The following is a 21569-nucleotide window of genomic DNA, read 5'->3' as shown; positions in this document are numbered from 1 at the left end:
CAAAAATCTCAGTTGTGCTATTGTTCCACTTTGTGTTTTTGGAAAAGTTCTCTCACCCCTTTTCACTGTGTATGTAAAATAGGGAGAGTGACAGCATTTCTTCTGCATATATTATGGATGAACATTAGATATAAGAACATTACTTTTCCTTGTTTGATTATATCATTACTGTATTATTATGTAGTTTTATTGTCATTATCAGAACATCACAGAAATCATTTGCATGTCAGACTTAACATGTTCTCTCCCTAGAATGCAGTTCTATATTTTTGAGCCACCATGTAACTAAGAGGCTGTTTCTTTTGTGTTACAGCTGTATGAAAAGGTTGCTCTTTTCCTGACAAATTTAGGTAAGTAATGTTAAATATAAAATTGAATAATATTGTACTGACTTATTGGTCCATACACCATGATAACATTCAAAATGTCTGTATAATATGAAAAATCCTAACTAATGTGCAATCTATAGGAATTCATGTATTTCTTAAGCTTATAATAAGGAAGTATATAAACTAAACTACTGTGCCATTCAATCAGTGGTGACAATAATCATCCATCTTTGTTCTTGTTTCGACCCCCTACCATCAAAGAATGTGAACAAACTGTTTACTGTAAATAAATGTAAAATTGTTACCTTGGAGGGAAAGGCATGAGTTTTCAGATAGACTGAGCACTCACAACCTCCAGGGTTTGTAAACATGGAAAAGGGGAGTCACTTCTGGAAAACAAATTTATAGCTTGAAACTAAGGTGCTGATTGGCTATCAAACATTTGCCTTTAAGAAGGACAGTAAGGAGGGAAAATAACTAGGTGAATCATCAACTCTACCTACACCTAAATGATATGATGTTCTAAATTTCAGTAACCTTTTCAGCTCACTCACAGAGGCAGTGTTCATGCTAGAGTAAGGAAACATTTTCCAAGGAGAGCATCTACTGCCAATGGGGGAGCAATAGGCTATAATTCATATATCCATGGCTCAGGTAGACTCCATGCAGATTCTGATATTTTCAGAAGATTGCTGTAGTTGGTGGCAATTGGTGAGGGCTCTTTAGTGTCAAGAAGGCTGAAATGAGACTATGGCTGAAGGCCTATTAAGCAAACCATATTACTGCATGTATACAAGTGGTTTGAGGAGGTTATTTTGAGCTTCTGGAAACTTGTACATTGATGATGTTCAGGAAATTATTTTGGACCAGATGGACAGATTTTGATGTCTGGTCAGAGGAAACAGCTGATTTTAGCTACTCTCAGGGCTTTTCTACATCCGAGAAGTCATTGGTAATGTGTTCAAAACATATCTGTGTACAATAGAATTTTATTGTTTTGTTTCTTATTAAACTGAGACTCATAATTTGTATTCTGTAGTTTTAAAATATTTTTGCTATCCTGTATCCTCTATGGATATCCTGTATGGAGAAGATATCTGCTAGCTGCCGTTGAGAGATACGACTTTGAGGTTTGTGAATTGTACAAGCTATGTCCTGACACGCTGAGGACAGTAAGATATAGTCTAGAGACCTTGAAGCTTGATTACTTTCTGTTAGGTTGTCATCAAGGTATGTCTGCTTTTTGCAGGAAGCACTTTTACAGAAAGTCAGTGGGTCAAGTTGTTTCGATCCTGTTCAGACTGTTTTGTGATTTTTAGTCTGATGACCTGAGGAACTGATTTGATCTGAATGATCTTTATCGGTGTAATAAGCTCAAAGTGGTACTGGCAGCAAAACTACACTGAGGACATGGAGGATGTCCTTCTTCAGCTTTTACATGATCTTTTTCAGAACTCACATCTGTGCTCCTCCAGAGCATCACTATTGTCTCTGATGGGCATGTGAGCAAAGCTTCAGCTGCAGCAGCATTGTTATAGTCCAACTTGTCCTTCTTGCAGACTGGCCTCTAATGAAAGAGCAGCTCTAAGAAACAAGTTTATTGTTGTTTCTGTATTTCCAGTGCTTTACTGGAGGCTCCTTTGGAAGCAGTATATGAGTACTATCATTATGATACTCAAAACCAGCATTAGTACCTCCACTTCTCTGATCACTCCTGTTCCCAGCAATGGGTGGCTAACAACAAGCTCCTGCCAGCTGGAAAGTAGTTCCAGAATATGGTACCGGTGTGTTGGCATGGACATTGTTTTGTTAACTTCTGTCTTGATATTTCTTGAGATGGAGAATAAGGGCCTACCCAAAGAGAAGAATATGTCTTCCCCTTTCCTGATTGCCTTAGCCCATCCACTGAAAAATATTTTTTCCTGGTTTTCTGTGATGGTTTTTTCCCTGGGACGAGGAAGGGGAGTCATGCAGTGGCACTCCACTGATGCGTGTGGGCAAATCCATGAAACAGAATTACAAGGAGGATTTTCTTCAGTTCAGTGTGGCATCTCTAACAAAAAGGCACTTAAATAGCTTGTGGTGGAGTGGCAGTGTCATTATGGTAGGATACAGAAAAGGAAACAGGAGAAGAGCCTGAGCCTGTAAAGACCACTTAAGTACAGGAGGGATGTTTAATACATGCATTACCTCGACCACTTTCTTACAGTCTCCTGGGAACATACATATATAGATACCAGAATAGATTTCTAAGTCTCTACAAGCTCACTAGCTGAGTGCTGCTTCTGGATACAAATTCTTCTGCCAGGTTATATTTTGAAAACAGCAGGCTAATTTACAAATACATTGCCAGCTCTTGTAAGTGTGTGCAGCCTTTGTGCTGAGGGAAATTGATAATCTGAATAAATGTCTGAAACTGATAATTTTCTTCACAGAGCAGCCTCGCACCGAATCGGAGTGGGAGAACAGCTTCACTCTGAAAATGTTTCTTTTTCAGTTTGTCAATCTGAACAGCTCTACCTTTTATATAGCATTCTTCCTTGGAAGGTAGGATTGATGTCTGCACACTCATATGTGCAAAACAAAGTAGAGAGAAGAAATAAAATTGTTTATAATGAAACAAAATGGACCATATTATCACACATCTCAAAATGCAAATTCCATACTAGCAAAGCAGAACAGATTGCAATTTCATATTCCTTTCAAAAGCCCAGAAACAGATGCAATTTTCATTTCCTGTCACCACATGGTCTCAATATTAACTTAACAATTTCACTATTGGAAACAGATGCATCTCACAATACTATACATGCAGGTCATTTCACTCTGTCTTTATGTGTGCTATAAGTAGAGATAAATAAAGGATAGGATAGGATAGGATAAGATAGGATAGGATAGTTCAGTTGGAAGGGACCTGCTTCGATTACATGATCTGGACTGTAAAGAGTGAGTTATGAGCTATCAGTTGGGGTTTTTTTCCATATATATATTTATTGTATATTGTATTTTTATTGTATATTTTATATATATATTATTTGTGTGTATATATATGTCTGTATATATATTATTTGTATATCTCTTTCTGTCAGTCTCCTAAAACCAGAAGACCTTTTTAGTAGAGAAGGTTTGAATAGAAGAATCCATTAGTATGGATTCTTTGCATATGGGAATGATTTGGGGAAAAAACATGGAAGAATAGTTAGAACATCATGGTTCTTAATGAGAACTAATATTTTCACTGATTTCACAGGAAGGCAGACATCACAGCGCATTTTATAGTGTAAGGAAATGCACTGGCAGTTTAAAGCCATTTTCTAAACTGACATGAGTAGCTTCAGTCAGATTTTCCCCTTTCCAACAGCAGAGTATTCGGTATTGAAAGAAAACCGAAAGTAAAAATATCCTTAGTCCTTCATGGGGATTATTCCAGGAATACCCATAAAACATTTTACAGCATAACATCTTTTATAGTTATACCACTCACATTAAGATAACACCAGATTAAAATAAGTGTGAGCTTTCTTTTACTACTGTGAACAGACTGCTTACACAATATAGTTGATATATATTCCTGTGTTAAAGATTTACAGGACACCCTGGTGCCTACTTAAGGCTGATAAACCGGTGGAGGCTGGAAGAGGTGAGTGTTTGATAACTGCACACTGATTTATCTGCTGCCCACGGATGCCATGAATGCAAGCAGAGGCAGTCACATAACTCTGTCTAGGCATTTTTGAGTGTGTTATTGGGTTTTCAGTTGCTGCCTAAATCCACACTATTGACACTACCATCTGCTATAAAAGCATCTACATATTGATATATACATTCCCTTTTCAATGCTAGCAGTTTTAGTGTTTGCATCACATTCGAATAGTGGTATCAGACGGTTTAAAGATTACTCACATATTTATGCTGGAAATATTTTATCCTTGGAATGAATCAAAGACAGATACGAATCTGACAGGTTTTTGCTTGTAAAAAATCCTTTCTTTTCAGCTTTTCTAACCTTGTGGACCAGAGAGCTAAAATAATACAGTAAAGAATTAAAAATCCAGACACATAAAATTTATGTGAAATTTGATCAAGCCAACTAAACAAACTTCCCAAACAAGCTGCTGGCATCATGTTCTATGTGTATAAAACCAAACAAATATGGAGAGCAATGAGAGTTTGGCTTTGCAAGTTACTCAAGGACCAATCCTGTTTTATTTATTTTTTTTAACAAATACATTCAGAATTCAAAGTCCATTTGACAGTTATAGGAGGTGAACAGCAGCAGTTTCTGGACCAGTCATTTACTTTCCAGTGCTGCTATGTGCACACTGAAATCCCATGGTTTCTTTCCTGCTTCACAGATGAATAATTGAAACAACTTTGCAGATAAATGACAAATGGTAAGTGGAAAATGCCTGCCAACTTGAATTTTCAAACACTTCTGGATACATAAATATTTTGGTTATTAGAGGCCATTCAAATATTAGCAAAATATATATATAATTTTAATAAAACCATCCTAATTTTGTAGGTAATTCTCTTCATTCAAGGAAAGAATACTTGATAAATGGGCAGACAGAATTTTGCTTAACATCCCTCCAAAATCTGGCTGGGGCTGAGCTGACCTAACAACTTCCTGCTGTCAAAACACGACAGTTCTGCTCTTCCTTTTGAGTCCTCCCCCTGAGGTTTGCTCCTTCCTCTTCCTCTGCATTGGCTCTCACTTGTCCAACTCCAGGAGGAGCCTATTCAGTTCCTCGTATCAGCAGTAAACTCCCTTTTTCTGGCTGAATTAGTTTTCTGATGATTTATTGGGTGATTCATTTCACAGAAGGATCAGAGAACAGGGAAAGAACCTCATCTCTCTGCAGGAGCAGAGATGGAAGGAAAAGAGAACCAGGTTTGTGAGGAAAGTGCAACAATGAGGTGTTACAGGTTTGGTCAGTTGCTGGTGGAAGCTACTCTTAGTAGTCCCTGTTTAGCTTTTCTCAGAGAAAAAAAAAGAGTCTAATAATAATAAAAAAGTCTAATAAAAAATGTCTTGACATTATTGACTGTATCTGTGCTAGGTCTTATTAGAAACCTGCTTTAGAATATAATGTCCAGATATCCCTCCAACAGCCCTCTCTTCACCTGTTGAATGAAGCCAAGTCTAAGACATTTAGTAACACTAGTCCAGTGTCCATGGACATGCTCAGACGACAGTTTACATATTATTTATGTTACCATTATAACATCACTGCTACTTCATTAACACTGCACCTGCCTCTCTTGGGGTACATTCACTCATGTGACCAATGCCTAAAAACAGAAGGATCCTGATTTAGTAATAATGATGGAAAAGTTAAAAAAAAAAAAAAAAATCTGTCACCCTGTTAATCTAAAGAGATGCTGAAAGAGGTCAACAGAAACCTCAGCAGGGATCCAGGTTCTGAGAGCTGGATAATGCAGTATGTATAAGAAATTCACGTCTCACTTTATTACAGGTCATAACTGATTTTTCTCCCTAAAAAGTTAAAGAGAAATAATTCCAGTTCTATGACAGTGATTTGCTCAACTTATCTGTAATACCCAAGATTTAAAAATACAGCTTGAGCTACACTGTTTGGATCTGCAAAGCCAATTGTACAAAGTGCTGTTTGAGGACAGAAGGCTTTTGTTCCCTTTCTGGTTTTTCCAATACTAGGTAAAAAATTACCTAAATTTGTACTAACTGAACATCTCTCCCAAAAGCAGCACCACAACTTCAAGGTCTGGGGCCACTGCTAAAGCAAGCAAGCACTCAGCAAGAAACACTAAGAACTGTTGCTCAGCAGTTAGAGATTTTTAGTTCTTCAAGAAAATAATAGATTTTCATGGTTTACTCAGTCACAGATGTTAAATACTACTCAATTAACAGTTCTAGGTCTATCTTTTAGGCATAAACTGTTTGCCTGTGCAGCCAAGAGGAATTTTCTCTTCATTCTTTGACTTGATGCACAGTCACCCTCCCCAAAAACTATTGAAATCAATGGAGAAACTTGGTGGCCTTTGCCTCCGCCCTGCCCACTGTTGCACAGAACATTAGAAGCACTGATGTGAAAACTGCACTGGTTTCAGCTGACTCTGACCTCTGCAGAGAGTTAGGTGGTAGGTTTAAAATGTTTAAAGTGCTGACAGAATGATACAGTGTCATCTGTTCCCATGAGTTTATATTTCTTAAAAAAATAAGGAGAATGCATTTAATTTCCTTTTAGTAAATGATCCAGTATCATTTATAGCCTTTAAGAAATGCCTTAAAACTCAGTATAATTTCTGTTTAATATTTTGTTTCTTTTTTCTTTTCCTGTAGTGCCACCCTAGTGGATGCCTTATTGATCTTTGTATGCAAATGGGTATTATAATGGTGTTAAAGCAGACATGGAATAATTTCATGGAACTGGGATATCCGTAAGTAAATATAATACGTGTGTTTCTGTAGGTTATAGAATACTAAGTTTATGCTTTCCTTATGGCCTGTTAATAAAAGCAAGATGCAGCAGTATTCACTGCAATAGAAAATCCCCCCCATGATACAGAACACCAGATATGCAGATGGTGCTCAGGGCTTTTTTCCACATTGGACATGGTTTGCAAAAGTGAAAGTGTAATATAAATATTAACAAATAAGTAATACACGGGAAGTACTTGATTTTGTTAAATTGTATTCTGTGTTCTAAAACTCCTTAAAAATAACTGTGTGACCACTGTATTGATTACATGAAAAATATTATATGTATCCTTTCTTAGCTATGCCAGTAATTTCTAAATTTGATTACTTGTTGGGTGATTAAAGATGCCTGAAAGAGCAGGTACGAGCTGGAAAAAATGCACTGCTGGTATATGCACTCAGAGCTAGAAAAATGTACTGACTGGTATGTAGATATGTTCCCTTGTGATCTTCAAGGTAACATGGAGCTGTGCCCTAGCTAAAAGCTTGGCAATTATTCATTTTCTATTGGTTCATTCCTTATTGATTAGTATTTAATGAGCATGCTTAACATGATTAATATAGGTTTAATATGATTAACGTAGTTGATGCCAGAGACAGTGTTGCTGGTCATCAAGGGAAATTAGCAAGTGTGAAAATCTAAGAGAGAGCTGACATTGTCAGAAAGTTTGCCCTAGCAAAGTTCAGAGGGATTTGCTATTTCTCCATCTTTCCTGGGCCTAGCACTCCTTGCCAGTATTTTGCAGCTGTTAGGGCTGCAGGAATTAGTTGGGACAGGCAGGAGGGAACAGTAGCAGCAGTATTGATCCTTCTCTTTCCATTCCCTATCTCTTTTGTCAGTTTTCATTAGAACTCTCTGCTTTCTATTAATATAGATTTTGAAACTTAACAAGGAGCACAGAAGAGAAATAAAAGAAGGTGACTGATAGAGATAGGAGATTTTTTAAGAGCAAGTGATTTAATAAGAATAAACTGGTTCAGGTGAAGTGAATCTTCACTTTAGAGTCACAAGGAAAATCACAACATAAAAGACACAGTCACAACATTGTGAAAGGCTTCAGCTTATTCTGATGAGAGATGTTCTTGTTCTCCAGACCCTGCAGTCCACCTTCTAGCCCTGAAATGCTGCAAACTTTCTGCTAAGAGCTTGATGGCAGTCAACACAATGTGGATGGCCAGGGGACTTCGAGGCAACTCTACAATCTGTAGCTGGATTCAGTTGAACTGCATTCAATTGCACCTACACTTCTTTAAGGAAGATAGGAAAAGCTGTAACCTTTCCGACAAATTACATAAATGGAAAAATAATCTCTAAGTTTTAAGAAAACAAGCAGTTGTCCAAACCCTTACCCAAATCCAGTGACTATTTGCAGTCACTTTGCACTCTTTACCATTCACAGACCAGACCAGGCCACTGCGAAAGCAAGAAGTGAAGCATTGTCAGGAAAAGGACTTAATTATTTGGGAGATCTATCATGTTCTATCTTACTGAGACAAAGTGGCCAACCACAACTTCAGAGAAAATCTCCGTCACTGTGGTTTGGAGTTTTTTTGCTCTCTATACTAACTCTTAACTAGTGTCCTTTGTTGGCCAAACCAGTTCAACTCCTTGAAACAGTGTTTATTTCAGATGTGAGAATTCATTTCTCTTTTGGCTCAGTGCCTCTCACAGTGGTCTTACACATGCATTTCTTTGCGAATGGCATCTTCCCCCTCATGTCCAGTACAGCTCCCCCATTTCTTGAGATGGAGGTAGCTCATATGTCAGCCATCCATCTCTCAGCCACTGTGTGCTGTCAGTAGTTCAGACACTTCTTTCTGCCTCTTGCTTATCTGAATGCTTGGCTGCAGACATCATTCAGGGTTGCCTTTTCCCTTCCAGGATTGCCCAGAGACTGTTAGCATGCACACTGTAGAGCCATGCAGAGATGCCAGGTCACACACAGGAAAGGATCAAGCAGCATTAGCACTCTTATTTACTGAGCTCAGCTATCTCTAAACAGCATTGCATTCTGTCATATAAACAGACCCTGAAGTGATTTGCTGTTCTGTGCAGAGAAAAAGAAGTAAATAAATAACAAAAAGATGTCAAAATCCTTTTACCATTTTAACAACATCTAGGCTGGGATTACAGCTCATCAGCTGTATCTGTTTTCATATCTATTATGCTGTGTCATCAGCCACATGTATTACTAGTGCTCTATTTTCCTGTACATTGGGAAATTAATTTTGCAAGATATGTTTTGCCCACTTAACCTCCTTCCAATTTTGTGATAACTAGCCGTTAATATTCTTTACCTTGTTTCTTTAATTTAATTTAAAATGTAGGCTTATTCAAAACTGGTGGACCAGGAGAAAACTACGGCAAGAGTATGGCACACAGGGAAAAACAAGCTTCCCACAGTGGGAAAAGGACTATAATCTGCAGCCTATGAATGCTTATGGACTCTTTGATGAATACCTAGAAATGAGTATGGCTCTAATCTTTGTTATCTCTCTTTCACTAGATTCTAATGTTGTTGCTTTTTTGTTGATGTGGGCTGGCGTATTCTTTTAATTATCACTATGTGAAGCTAAGGAGACTGCAAAAAGGTTTTTTTTTTCTCACAGGTCAGGTGAGGAATGGGAGTAAGTTTTTAAGAACCAAACCAATGTAGTTAAGCACACTGCTGATGGTTTGCTAACCCCCCATGTATGAAACAGTTTCCAAACTGGACTTGGTTTGCCAAACCAGAGCCAAGTTCTTTATCTGCATACATTTCTGAAGAACTCTGCTGTTTTTTCTAAAGAAAGTTGCCTTGTGCTTTTACTTTTAAGAGTATGGTACAGACCTGTATGCTTGTTTATGTTTAAAATCCTCCCTCATTTACTACTTCACATTTACAAAGTAATCTACTCACAAAAGGCACTGCTCTATCCAGAGGGGAGAGGAGGAGAACTGCTCCAAAAAATATTAAAGAAACATGACCTTTTGCCCTGTGTGACTGAACTGCATATGTTACGATTGTTTTTTTCTTTTTCTCCCTCACACAATTCTTTTCAAATTAATGGGAAATCTGACAACATGAAAACCTGCCTCTAGAAACTTAAACAAAATTTCAAAATGCTTCCCATCTGAACTGTTAAAAGGAATGTATTCATTCCTGATCTTTGCAAGTATTGAGAGATCGTAGTTGATGCTGGAGTAAAAATGTTCCTTTCTAAAAGCCCAGTTTGTCCACCTCTGAACTTCACTCCAAACTACAAAATTTAGATGGTGCTGTCCATTCCAGGGTCAGATGTGCATTTGTTCTTTTCATCCTTCCTTCTGAACATTCAGCAAGGACTTGCTGTACAACTGCCACAATAGACCACTATATAGTGTGACATAATAAGAAGTGTTTGCATAATTACATAATTTTTATTTGCATATACTGTTTGGAATCTTAGACCTTAGGATCAGATCCTAACAATTATACTGTGATATTTCCTTCTTTTTCCTAGTTCTTCAGTTTGGGTTCACAACCATTTTTGTGGCAGCTTTTCCGCTGGCACCACTTCTGGCCTTACTAAACAATATTATTGAAATTCGGCTTGATGCTTACAAATTTGTTACTCAGTGGAGAAGACCTTTAGCTTCAAGAGCCAAAGATATAGGTGAGCTCTTTGTACGGTGTTTGTTATATGTATGTGTTATTTGTAAGTCAAAGTTTTGACCACTTCAAGTAAGAGCACATTTTAAGGCATTTTCAGTCATCTTCCCAATTAATAATACACCCCTTGATTGTTCAAAACAACTTCAAGTATCTGATGCCAATCTATTTATGCAATTAATAGTCTATATTGGAAAATGTCTCTTAAAGATTTTCTGGGGGACTTAAAAGCCAAGGTGTAAAGTGATCAGTGTTGTCTGCAGGTGTTTTGTTGTGGCAGACACCCTGTGTGAACACATGCTGCTGCCCAACTGGAATATAACAACCAGACAGACCAGATGAAACATGAAAGTCAAGTTCAAGGGGCCACCATCCTGTAAGGGACCTGTATGTTCTATATTTACCTGGCCAAAACCAAGCTCCCCTGTGACTCGTGCTCACTGGGTCCCTGGTGGGTCAGATAGGGTGGGTCTGGATCCCAGCAGACAACTCGCTCTCAGCGAGTCACACCTGCATTGCTAAACACAAGGTTCACACAACTCTGAGGTCATCCAGCCACACACTATTGCAAGGGTTCTTTGAACTATTTTGACTACAAATCTCTTCTGTCCTTGCAGTATGCAAAAGCAGAACACCTTTAGGAAGAACTTTAAAACAAAGTTATCTGCCCAATGCTGAATCCCTGGTGTTTTCAGAGGGGTAAATAGGAAACCTCACTAACTGTCTCCATTGCAAAAATAAGTAGCCCACACCAAGAAATAGCAGAAGCTCAGGCTTTGTACTCTTAGAACATTTTACCTTGTACCTAAAGTCTGTGTCTGATTAAAGCTTTGAATGTTAACAGTGTGAATCTGTGGGTTTTGGCACAAGTCTGGACAATCGCCAGTATATGGCATACACTGCACACATAATTTCTAAAGAAACCAGTTATATAATGAATTAATAGAAGCACAGAAAAATACTTTTTTTCCTGTCGATTCAGGTGTGATTTCTCAAAATCAATTGCATTTGCCCCTTATTCGGCAAAGTTTTCAGTCAGGACAGTTCGATGCTTCATTAAATCAATTGGCATGTCTAACCTTCCTTTAGTGTGGTTGACAGTGATGGTCCTCATGACCAGAGTTGCTGTGTGCCTGTACCACAAGATCTGTCAGGCAGTTGAGGATGGGCCAAATATACCCAGGTGAAGCCCAGACTGCCTGCCATTGTGTAGCATTAATGTGCCATGAAGATTTGGATGCTGATAGGAACACTCTGACCAGCTGTGCATGAGGTCCACACAAGGCCCCTGTGACCAGCAGATGATGGATTGCATGTATTCATGGCTACCCTGGCAGACCCTCCTTGAAGGCTGGAAAGCCATCATCATAAGCAGGGAAGCTTACAGCATTTCTTAAAACTGCCCAAATGGTCATGTGTCTTGGTGAACTAAGGCCTCTGTGAGCATTTTTGCTGCTTCCTTAATATTATTTACAGGATAAAAAACATTTCCACTGTGGGAATATGTCTGGTCCACTAAAGTCACCCTGTTCAATAAGAAAATTTATTTTCACTCAGTGACTCTCGGATAAAAACTACATAAAAACACCTTATGCAGTGGAGACAACTACTTCAGATCATGCAGTATTTCAGGCACTTTGGTTCTTGTTTTTTCTGGAGCAAACATACTCTCCTTGTTGAACAGGCATCTGGTACGGCATCCTGGAAGGCATTGGAATTCTTTCCGTTATCACAAATGCGTTTGTTATAGCAGTGACATCAGATTTCATCCCTCGCCTTGTTTATGCTTACAAATATGGACCTTGTGCTGGCCAAGGAGAAGCTGGACAAAAGTAAGTTTTTTTGGGGGGGAAGGAGGGGGAAACATGTTGACTTACTACTTGAAATAGAAGCAGTATTACTGTCTGTGTATGTTTTGATTCCACTAACCCAAATGTATTGTTTGTGTTTAGGTAACAGATACCAGCCACAGGTACTGATGCTCTGCACGTTCACAGAATGGGTTGCTGAGTGACTGTGATTCATGACGTTAATTCAAGGCAAACATGGCAGAGCTATTTCAGAGATTTAGTGTGTGTGACAGGATGCTGCCCAAGCTGTACTTACCAGCTGGTACTACATGGATATAATCCTCTTTTCTTTCTGAAGCAATGCTGATACTAACCAGTAAAGAATTTGTTGAGCATTTTAAACTTGTACCCTAGGGTTTTTTCCTGATGTAATATTCAGCATGTATTACTCAAAAAAGTAGTGTCTCTCAAGAGGAAGCAATTTCCAACGAATACATCAAGATATACTTACAGAGAAAAGTAATTTGTTTTTCTTCTTAAACTAGAGTTCTTAGATTAAATCTTCCAGGAGATATTTGTGATCTAAATCCCTGCTGCCTAAGTGGATTTTCTTTCAGTGTTGCTAAATACTAAGTCTATATTAGCCTGTGCACACTACCAGCAAGTATGAGGTAGTTGCTGCATGGCCACTTGTGAAATCTAGGCTGTTGGACTCTGGGAAGGTCACTGAATCCAACCAAACACAGACACAGTTTGCAAACGCTCTAGCAGTGCCATTAGCAAGGAACCCTGCTGTTCAAAGAAACCCAGGCTAAACAGTAGACAGTGACAGAGAGCTTACATTCTGCTATTGGGCATATGGCAGATTGGGTTTTTTACTCCATGCTGCAGAAAGTGAGTTCATCTGTTGCTGCTTTTTTGACATATTTTGATTATCAATACATTTAATCATACTGACGGAAGAAGGGTATCTGCTGCAGCAGCTCCTGATTTGCAGATCTGCTAACTTGCTGTCCTGCAAGGAGTTGGGCATTTTAGCTGGGGTTAGGGAAGATATTCTGTTTACTTTCAGGAAGAGTTAAAATCCCTTCAGGGGTAAAGTGGTCTGGTTCCAGTTGTTCTGAGCATGTGCCTCTGCTCGTGCCATTAGAAAGATCTACAGGATATTGCGACACTGCAAGAAACTCTCCTTGCTAAGGAAAGCATAAGGAGAGATTTTCTCAGGGCCACTGTGCATGAAAAAACAACACCTTTAGAAATATTTCTCTTAAGACTCAAATATGACTCAGTGGCTTTGAAACTAGCTCTGCATAGGGGAGGTAGTTTGGCTCACAGAGAAAGCTCTTATGTTCTTTTCACAAACCTCTTGTACAATGTTTTCACACTTCTGCTGCTTTTTTGAGTGAATTTCTAGATGAAACCATCAGGTAGTAATCCTTTGAAGGATTACTTGTGCTAAAAGGAATTACTTGTATTTGAAGGAACCTTGTATTAAAACTGTTTATGTCAGCATTCTGAATAATGTTATTAGTAAGTACTGTTACAAAAGCAGGAAGGTATTCAAAAATCCACAGGAATAGTGAAATTTCTCAAATTAAGGAGTGAAGACCATCTGTTACTGAATAGCTTAAAGGAGAGAGGTACTCTTTTCTTTCAGAAGACATCTGTAGGTGTTAGATCCATATGACACAGAGACCAGAAAAATACTGGAATTAAATTAAGTTCCAAATCCAATCAGTATGGAGACAAAGACAGATGGTGTTTGAATATAAATTCTCAAAGACTGTAAAGTCCATATTTAGAAAAACCCAAACCAAAACAAAAATCCCCCAGCCCTTACTGTGCATTATACTCTGCACCAAGCTGAGTAGTGTGCCTACACTTACCTGTGCTCGGGCAGTGCAGCATGAACAGCACAACACATTTTGGCCATATCTCTCCTCAGCTTTACTAACACCAAACTTGAACCTTCTATTGATGCCCACAGCCCTTTGCCAGGGGGCACAACTTCTCCTACTCAGTCTTCTCTAAATTTTGCCTGGCCTTCACAGTGCTCGGTCACCCTGGGATCTTCCAGTATGGAGTTCCTCTGATTAACTGGACATTTTCTAAAAAGCTCTTTTAAGTACATATCTTTCCATCTGATGTAGCCTCCCTTTGTGCTAGTACCATGAGTGTAACAGTGGGAATATTTTGATTATCTTCCTAACGCTCCTCATTATTTTCTCTGCCCCTATTGTGTCACCATTTAGGTGACTTTTCAAAAGTAACCAGTCCCAATCTTCATCATTCCTTCTCCCATAGAAATCTATCATTTCTTCACTTTTATTGTTCATCTGACCTACTTTAGCATTTCTTTTATATTGCCTCAACATCCCTTTCAAATATTAACAAGCATCAAAATTGTACTTTGGATCTTATGAAACCCAAAGGACATGCTCCTGGGTACAACAGTTAATGGAAAAACCTTGCTGTGTCCTGATTACAGCATTTTGTCCTCTCTAGGTGTATGGTTGGCTACGTTAATGCCAGTTTATCAGTATTTCTGGTGTCTGACTTTGAAAACCGTTCTGAGCCAACATCAAATGGAAGTGAATTCTCTGGCTCACCATTAAAATACTGCAGGTAAGTTTCTGACCAACATACTTCTCTGCTTCAAGACATTGAAATGGAGAAACATCATAATAAATCTGGAGTTGAAACTAATTTTTAGAACTTAAAAATTGAAAGTTTTAACTGTGCTGTTCAGGGTCATGCTCTTCTTGGTACTGCTTGGCTGTTACCTGCATGATTCCTTCCTCAGATAAAAGAGAAGTTGGTATCTGGAACGTGTTCCTAATGCAGGATTTTTATGGTGTCACAGCTTGACTCAGACACAATCATCGTGGATAAATACGGTATCAAAGGGCCAATAATAGGTGCCTGATTACTTGGGTACCAGTGAGATCCAACTGTGATGAGATTATATCATAGGACATACACAGGGAAGTGAAGGTTGCGTAGGAGCGGCCACACTGAGTTATTTCACAGGTGTGACAGACATAAACAGGCTCTGTCATAAGCTATCTTTAAGAAACCTCAAATTCAGCATTTCCTAATTGTTGAATTGTTAATATGGTGATGTCATTGCTTACAGGTGTAATTATTAGCAATAATCATATACCTGTGGCTTGAATCAAAGAAAGATGAGCAGTTACTTATCTGCATGTCTTTGTCTTCAGCAATAGATTGGAGAAATAGCAGTCTGAGAAAAGTTTGTAATTGCAGATTTGCACCTGAGTGATTTTAATGGCCAAAAACCTCAAGGATCTACATAAAGGTCTTAAGTGGTGTCCCAAACAAAAATACAAAACAAATACAGCTACCATTTTTTTAATTGCAATATTACATTACAAGCATGAGTCCTGGTAGTCCTTTAGCAGATATGCTTAGTGCCAGTATTTTTCACTGTGATGAAAATATTCTTTTACGAGTGCCTAAAGAACAAAAGATACTCTGTAATAGCACAAAGGTCTGTGATACAGCAAAAGTCAGTGATACAATAAAAGTCGGTGATACTTGCAATATTGTGACTTTTTATGAATAAGAAGAATTTTGAGTGGTATAGCATAATAAATGGGGGGATGGGATGGCATTAATGCTTTCATTTAACTAACTGATATTTAAGACTATTGCAACTTCTTTAGCAGAAAGAGTACTCCAATGTTGAATTCACCTGTGGAGCAGAACCACAGTGAGAATATTCCATTCCACATTGTTTGCTATAGCATTAGTTAATAATTTTTTGTCATTCTGACCATTCTCTTCCCCACGTCTAATTCCTTTCTTCCCCAACTTCTAGCATGAAGTAGCTGCTCCTTTAATGTGACGACGGAAATCCCACAATAAACAAAAAAAAAAAATTGTCTGCTCAATATCCCATAAACAGAACACTATTCAAATTGGTGTGATAAATCTCCAAAAGATAAATCTGCTCTTTTGGGAGACACTGAATTGTTATGTATATCTACCCTTGAAAGAAAATTAACATCTTTCTTTAGCTGAGTTTATCAGCTACTTACCCACCTGCATTCTGCTAAAACATCAGTCATTTTAATTGCACTTCAAGGCAGATATTGATAGGGAGGTAAGGAAATATTATGTTCTACTGTGTAATAGTGTAGGCATTTTTCCAGGAAGGCAGTTTGTCTGAAAAAAAATCCCCAGTTAACTTCTGGTCGCCTGGAACACAGATGATGCTGTGCTATTCTGGTTGTTTATAAAAGGTTTCCCTGTTTTTTCATGTGTGACATTGGATTCCTAGCAAGTAAAAAAGAAGATATATACTCTACTGGGACTTGGTCCAGGGACTTCTGTTCTCAGGATGCTTAGGATATTGTAAAGCATCCTAAACTATGAAGTCAGAATGCTGCTTGCACAAGGAAAGATATCTCAGTTTTAAGATCTTGCTCTAGAAATACTGCACTTTCTGAGAGATTTGATGCTAAGATGTCAAGGTAGTTTCTTTCTGTTTGTATAGCACCCTCTGAAATCTAAGAAGGTGAAACTTCATGGAGAAATAGAGAACTACAGATTATCACCGAGATGAAAGAACTGTTCGTTTCTTTTATTCATCTGCATTTTAATTATTTTCTTAAAACTAACTTAGTGATCAACCTTAAGTGTATTATTTACTGTGGTATTTTCAATATTTTTTTACAATGGGTTTTCTGTCCCATCTAGGAAACAGATTAAGAAGCAAACAATTTTTACACTACTTCTAAATTAAGTTTCCGCAGTACTATTTTAGAATTAACAAACTGCTAGTAAAAATGGACTCCAGAATGTGTGACTTAAACAGATTCATGGTTTATAAATATAATTTTGGAGCATTCCTGGATCCAGCTTTCCCAACAGATATCTGTAGGTAAATTATGGAGATCAAAATCTTCCATGAAACACTCTGGGAGAGAAGACACCAGATCCCTTTCTTACACAGTCCTCACCCTGTTGATATACCAAGAGGTGCAGTGCTGGCTGTGCTCAAGTCAGGATGAGTGATGCTTTACACCAGGGATGGCCAACTAATTTATCAAGGGCCAGGTGGTGTCCACGAGGCAGTTTTATATGGATTTTGGGAGACTATCAGGCTGACAAGACTGGGGACATTTGTGGGTTTAAAATGTCCTTGTAGTGGGAATAAAGTGTCTCTTAAAAGAGCAAAGCATCCCACTCTTCTCCAGGTTCTGAGGAGATGCCTGAAAGGCACATGTCGTGCTGCAGGGTCAAAGCACCCACCATCCTGTGTATTTGCTTCAGCGGTTTTGTTTCATACAGACACTGCTTTGGGTCCTTTGTACCTAATATCCATTACCAGCTAGAGCACTCCTGATACACGTCTTACTGGTAGGTTTCAGCTGAAAGTAAGCCCATTTGGATGAAGAAAAGCATGTGTACTAGCTTGAAAACAAACCAGTGGGAGGCACCAAGTCAGAATAACAATTTAATGGAAATTAAAGAAAAGGAAAAAAAAAAAGTAAAAGAAAACACTGGTTCAAACTGACAGAGTCAAGGTACAGCCTGACACCCTGTTAGGCAGGGTGGTGGTAGCAGTCTGGTAGAATGGTGGCTGCAGTCCTCTGAAGCAGTGATCCTGTAGTAAAAGAGTCTGCTCTTCCTCAGAAAGGCCAATGGTGGCTGTGTAGCTCCTGTCCTCTGGAAATCCAGTGGGAAGGGTTGTCTCTGGTGGTCAGAGTCCCAGATTATATCCACGATGGGATGCTTGGTTCCTCCCTCTGGGTGGAGCATCTCACAATGGGGCAATGAGTCATGAGGCCAAGTGTTGATGAGGCTCATTAACAGAAGATAGTCCGGAGGGAGTTATCTCTGAGTCATGTGGCAGGACAATGATGGCAATTAACAGAAAGATAGTCGGGGGGGAGGAGGCAAGGAAACACTGCCCCACCTGGTTTCAACAGCTCCTGAGGATGGTAATAGAATACACTGCAACCCAGGACAGCATGGTAAGTGGAGGTGATCAGGACACTTGCTCCAAAAGCATACACCTGACCTGAAATCAAATGTTAGCATAGGCCCAGCCTTAGAAGCAAGCAGAGTTATGGTAACCTGTGCAGTCTGAATGGAGCTCATTTTTGGTGCAGAAAATGCAATGATCAAGAGAAGGTGGGTTTTGGTTTTTCCTTCCCCCAGGCAGCAGTGCAGGAGCTTGCTAACTACCATACCATGCTTGTCTTTCAGGTACAGGGACTACCGAGACCCTCCTCACTCCCCAGTGCCCTACGGTTACACGCTGCAGTTCTGGCACGTCTTAGCAGCGCGCTTGGCTTTCATTATTGTATTTGAGGTCAGTGACCATTCACGTGGTAGAACAAAACCAAAAAGAAAACAAATTTCCCTCCAAAGCTTTGCATTGGGCTGATCTATGATGGCAGCAGTTGAGGTGGTTTTTGTCTTGGTTTCTTCAACTTATATTGTGCTTTGTTTTCTCAGATTTGTTTTCTGAACAGTATGTAAGTTCTCATAGAAAAGGGAATATAAGACTGAAAACTATAGCAGTGACTTGCAAAGAGGGGGAAATAGATGAAGCTTTTAGTTACTTTATGAGGAACTTGTCTAGATTGGGAAGCCATATGTTGACTGGTGCATGAGGATAGAGGGGAAGGAACATGAGAAGAAAATACTAAATCTGAGCAACTGAAAAACAATGATAGTTAAAGTTATAGTATTTACATATCTAGATTTTGTCCTTGTTTTTTTTTTGGTTTTTTTTGTTTTGTTTTGTTTTTTTTTTGTTTGTTTGTTTGTTTTTTTTTTTTTAATGGAAAGAAAGAAAGATTGATTTGATAGAGGCCTGCTGGGCTTAATCTCTTCTAGTTTCATGAACTGTCAGTACTGAAAGTCAGGGTATGCATCTCCAAAAAGGACTAGAAGAATGGTCTTGGCAGGTCAGCCTAAGAATTTTAAAGACTGAAGAGAGTCTGGCCTCTTGATACACACTTGACATAAAGCAGCACAGTGTAGGTGCAAAGAGAAGTGAGGGAAGAAAAATCAGCCCTGTTCAAGTCTCAGTGTCCAGCCAAATTTGTGACCAACTGTGGAATAACTTTTTGTGTCTGCCTGTTACTGACACATCAGATTTGACTTTGCTTTACCTCAACCAAAGCCATAGGCTGGTTCATATCTGCTTCCCTCAACATAAGCCACTCTGTTTAAGGAAAGCTGTTTCCTTAACTAGATCTATGAAATCAAAAAGGTAATTGCAGCAGAAACCATGACCTCTTCTTGGAAAACAACAGTGGGTGTATTGTGATTGCTGTAGTGCTTACAATAAAGATTGCACTGAGAGACAGGGGACTCAAGGTAGGTTTTTTCATAAATTTGGTAACTGCCTAGGCTCATACCCCTTTTTGGCATTCTGAGTGTGGGTTATTTTAGATAACTTAACCTTCTTTGAAAACAAACAAAAGTATTTCCTATCACTGCAGAAGAAATTATTAGTCCAGGCTAAACTGATAGAAGAAGCTTTTTTTTCTCTTTTTAGGTTTGGCAAAAAAACCCAACCTTTAGAGTATTGTGAGTTTCTTTCTCATGAGGGAAGAATACATGGGAAAACATCTTACATTCTCTTTTCAGTGGCTTTCAAAAGAAGGGTTCTGCTTGGAGAAGAAGAAATACCCTTATTTCTCCAATCTAGAACGTGTGTCCTTTCTGAGATGGAGGATTTTTCTGTTTGTCTGCTCCTCCTCTCAAGGGAAATGAGTAAATCTCCAAGCAGCATTTTTGATCAAGCAGAAAAGGACACTCAAGCAATCCTCCTGCATCAAAGTCAAGCTTTGCTGTGTCATGCCTAAAATAGGAGGGACAAAGGATCAGTTAACTTGTACGTAATTGTCATGTTTGCTAAATAGGAATATGTCTTTGGATAAGAGACCCAGTGTAAGAAAAAAGGTTTAGGTTTTGTTTTGTGCAGATACATTACTACTTTTGTATAGATACATTACTTCTAATACTGATGCAAGCATTTATGGCAACAGGAAATTGTTACATCATTTGATCCTCCTCTTCCTGCAGAGCAGGAAGTAATACCCATACTAATACCAGCCCCTGTCTGAACAAGCTTACAGCAAATCATGACCTCAGGGCTTTCAACACACAGGTCATAGAACAGTTCTGAGGCCTTATTTGAACCCACCTGCTCATAATTTCTGCTGCATATTTCTGACCAATAATCCATGGACTTTGGCTGGAATTTTTGTGGGGAAAATACTTCATGGTTTGTTTTATTAAAATTTAGTAATGGGTTTGGTTTTAACACAACATCTGCCTGTAAATTGGAAAGAGAAGGTTTTCAGAACATATGAAAAGTACTTGTTTTCTTCCTAAGGTTTTAAATTTTTCATTCCATTTTTTGTGCCCACAGCACCTTGTCTTTTGCATAAAGCATCTGATCTCCTACTTAATTCCAGATCTTCCAAAAGATCTGAGGGATCGAATGAGGAGAGAAAAGTACCTGATTCAGGAAATGATGTATGAAGCTGAACTAGAACGTCTGCAAAAAGAGCGGAAGGAAAGGAAAAAGAATGGAAAATCTTATCACAATGAGTGGCCATGACAGGGTGAGGAAGAAACTGCTCAAAAGAAGATAAGAACTCGTTTATAAAAAATTCCTGGTTTTCTACAGCAGAGAGTGCACTGAAAGGAATAGTAATGTTGTGTGCACTTAGCACATGTGCACCCCTGTTTAATAGGGTGGGTTTTGTCATAAGCCTTTTGAAATTAGAGGTGTTTCCAAGGCTTAGTCTTCTCCAGAGCTGATGTCAACATAAGCACATCAAACCAATACTGAGTCTCTGCACTCTTGCCAGGAAGCTCCCAGGCCCTAACTAAAATTCGAGGCCCTGAACTTCAAAGCAGTTAGTTATACAACTTCCAGTGCTTTACAGAACTTGGTGATCTCACGGCTCATTCTCATGAAGTTGCTACTTCATAAGCAGTGACTGCGCCTTGGCAACGTGGCAGTGTTTGTCCGTGTGTGTGGCCACCACCTGCAGCACTTGCATGGCAGCGTTGCTCTCTTCCACAGTGGACCCAACTGTGTTAGTTTGCATTTACCACCAGTTAAGGTCACGTATGTGGACCATTTCCATTACTCAACAATACTGAAGTATTATTTAGGAGGAGATGCATGATCATGAGTCCGATCAGCTGGTCTAACAATGCTAAAAAATGTAGGCATCAGAAGTGCAGACAGATAGCCGAGCATCTAAATGTGGCCAGAAGTATCTAACTGTAGGGTCATTTATTTGGAAATGACACTGTGAAAAGTGGTAATATATGTTAAAGTTTTGAACAGTGC

General features: G+C 38.8%; 1 protein-coding gene across 1 annotated transcript in view; it reads left to right on the top strand.

Moving 5' to 3' along the window:
• Positions 1 to 20825, top strand: part of ANO4 (anoctamin 4) — a gene marked incomplete at both ends in the record, with an annotated part of 117890 nt that extends 97065 nt beyond the window's left edge. Inside the window, 10 exons of the mRNA XM_082280340.1 lie at positions 314 to 350; positions 2765 to 2876; positions 3912 to 3969; positions 6655 to 6752; positions 9121 to 9263; positions 10276 to 10428; positions 12109 to 12256; positions 14720 to 14839; positions 18452 to 18557; positions 20634 to 20825. Coding sequence (XP_082136466.1) covers positions 314 to 350; positions 2765 to 2876; positions 3912 to 3969; positions 6655 to 6752; positions 9121 to 9263; positions 10276 to 10428; positions 12109 to 12256; positions 14720 to 14839; positions 18452 to 18557; positions 20634 to 20825 — 1167 coding nt within the window. The remainder of the gene's footprint in view (positions 1 to 313; positions 351 to 2764; positions 2877 to 3911; positions 3970 to 6654; positions 6753 to 9120; positions 9264 to 10275; positions 10429 to 12108; positions 12257 to 14719; positions 14840 to 18451; positions 18558 to 20633) is intronic.
• Positions 20826 to 21569: the final 744 nt, after the last annotated feature.

Source organism: Coloeus monedula (genome assembly GCF_965178545.1).
Source record: "Coloeus monedula genome assembly, chromosome: 4".
Classification (NCBI taxonomy): Eukaryota; Metazoa; Chordata; class Aves; order Passeriformes; family Corvidae; genus Coloeus; species Coloeus monedula.
Note: the sequence above shows the minus strand (reverse complement) of the source record. Positions and strands in the feature narration are given on the sequence as shown.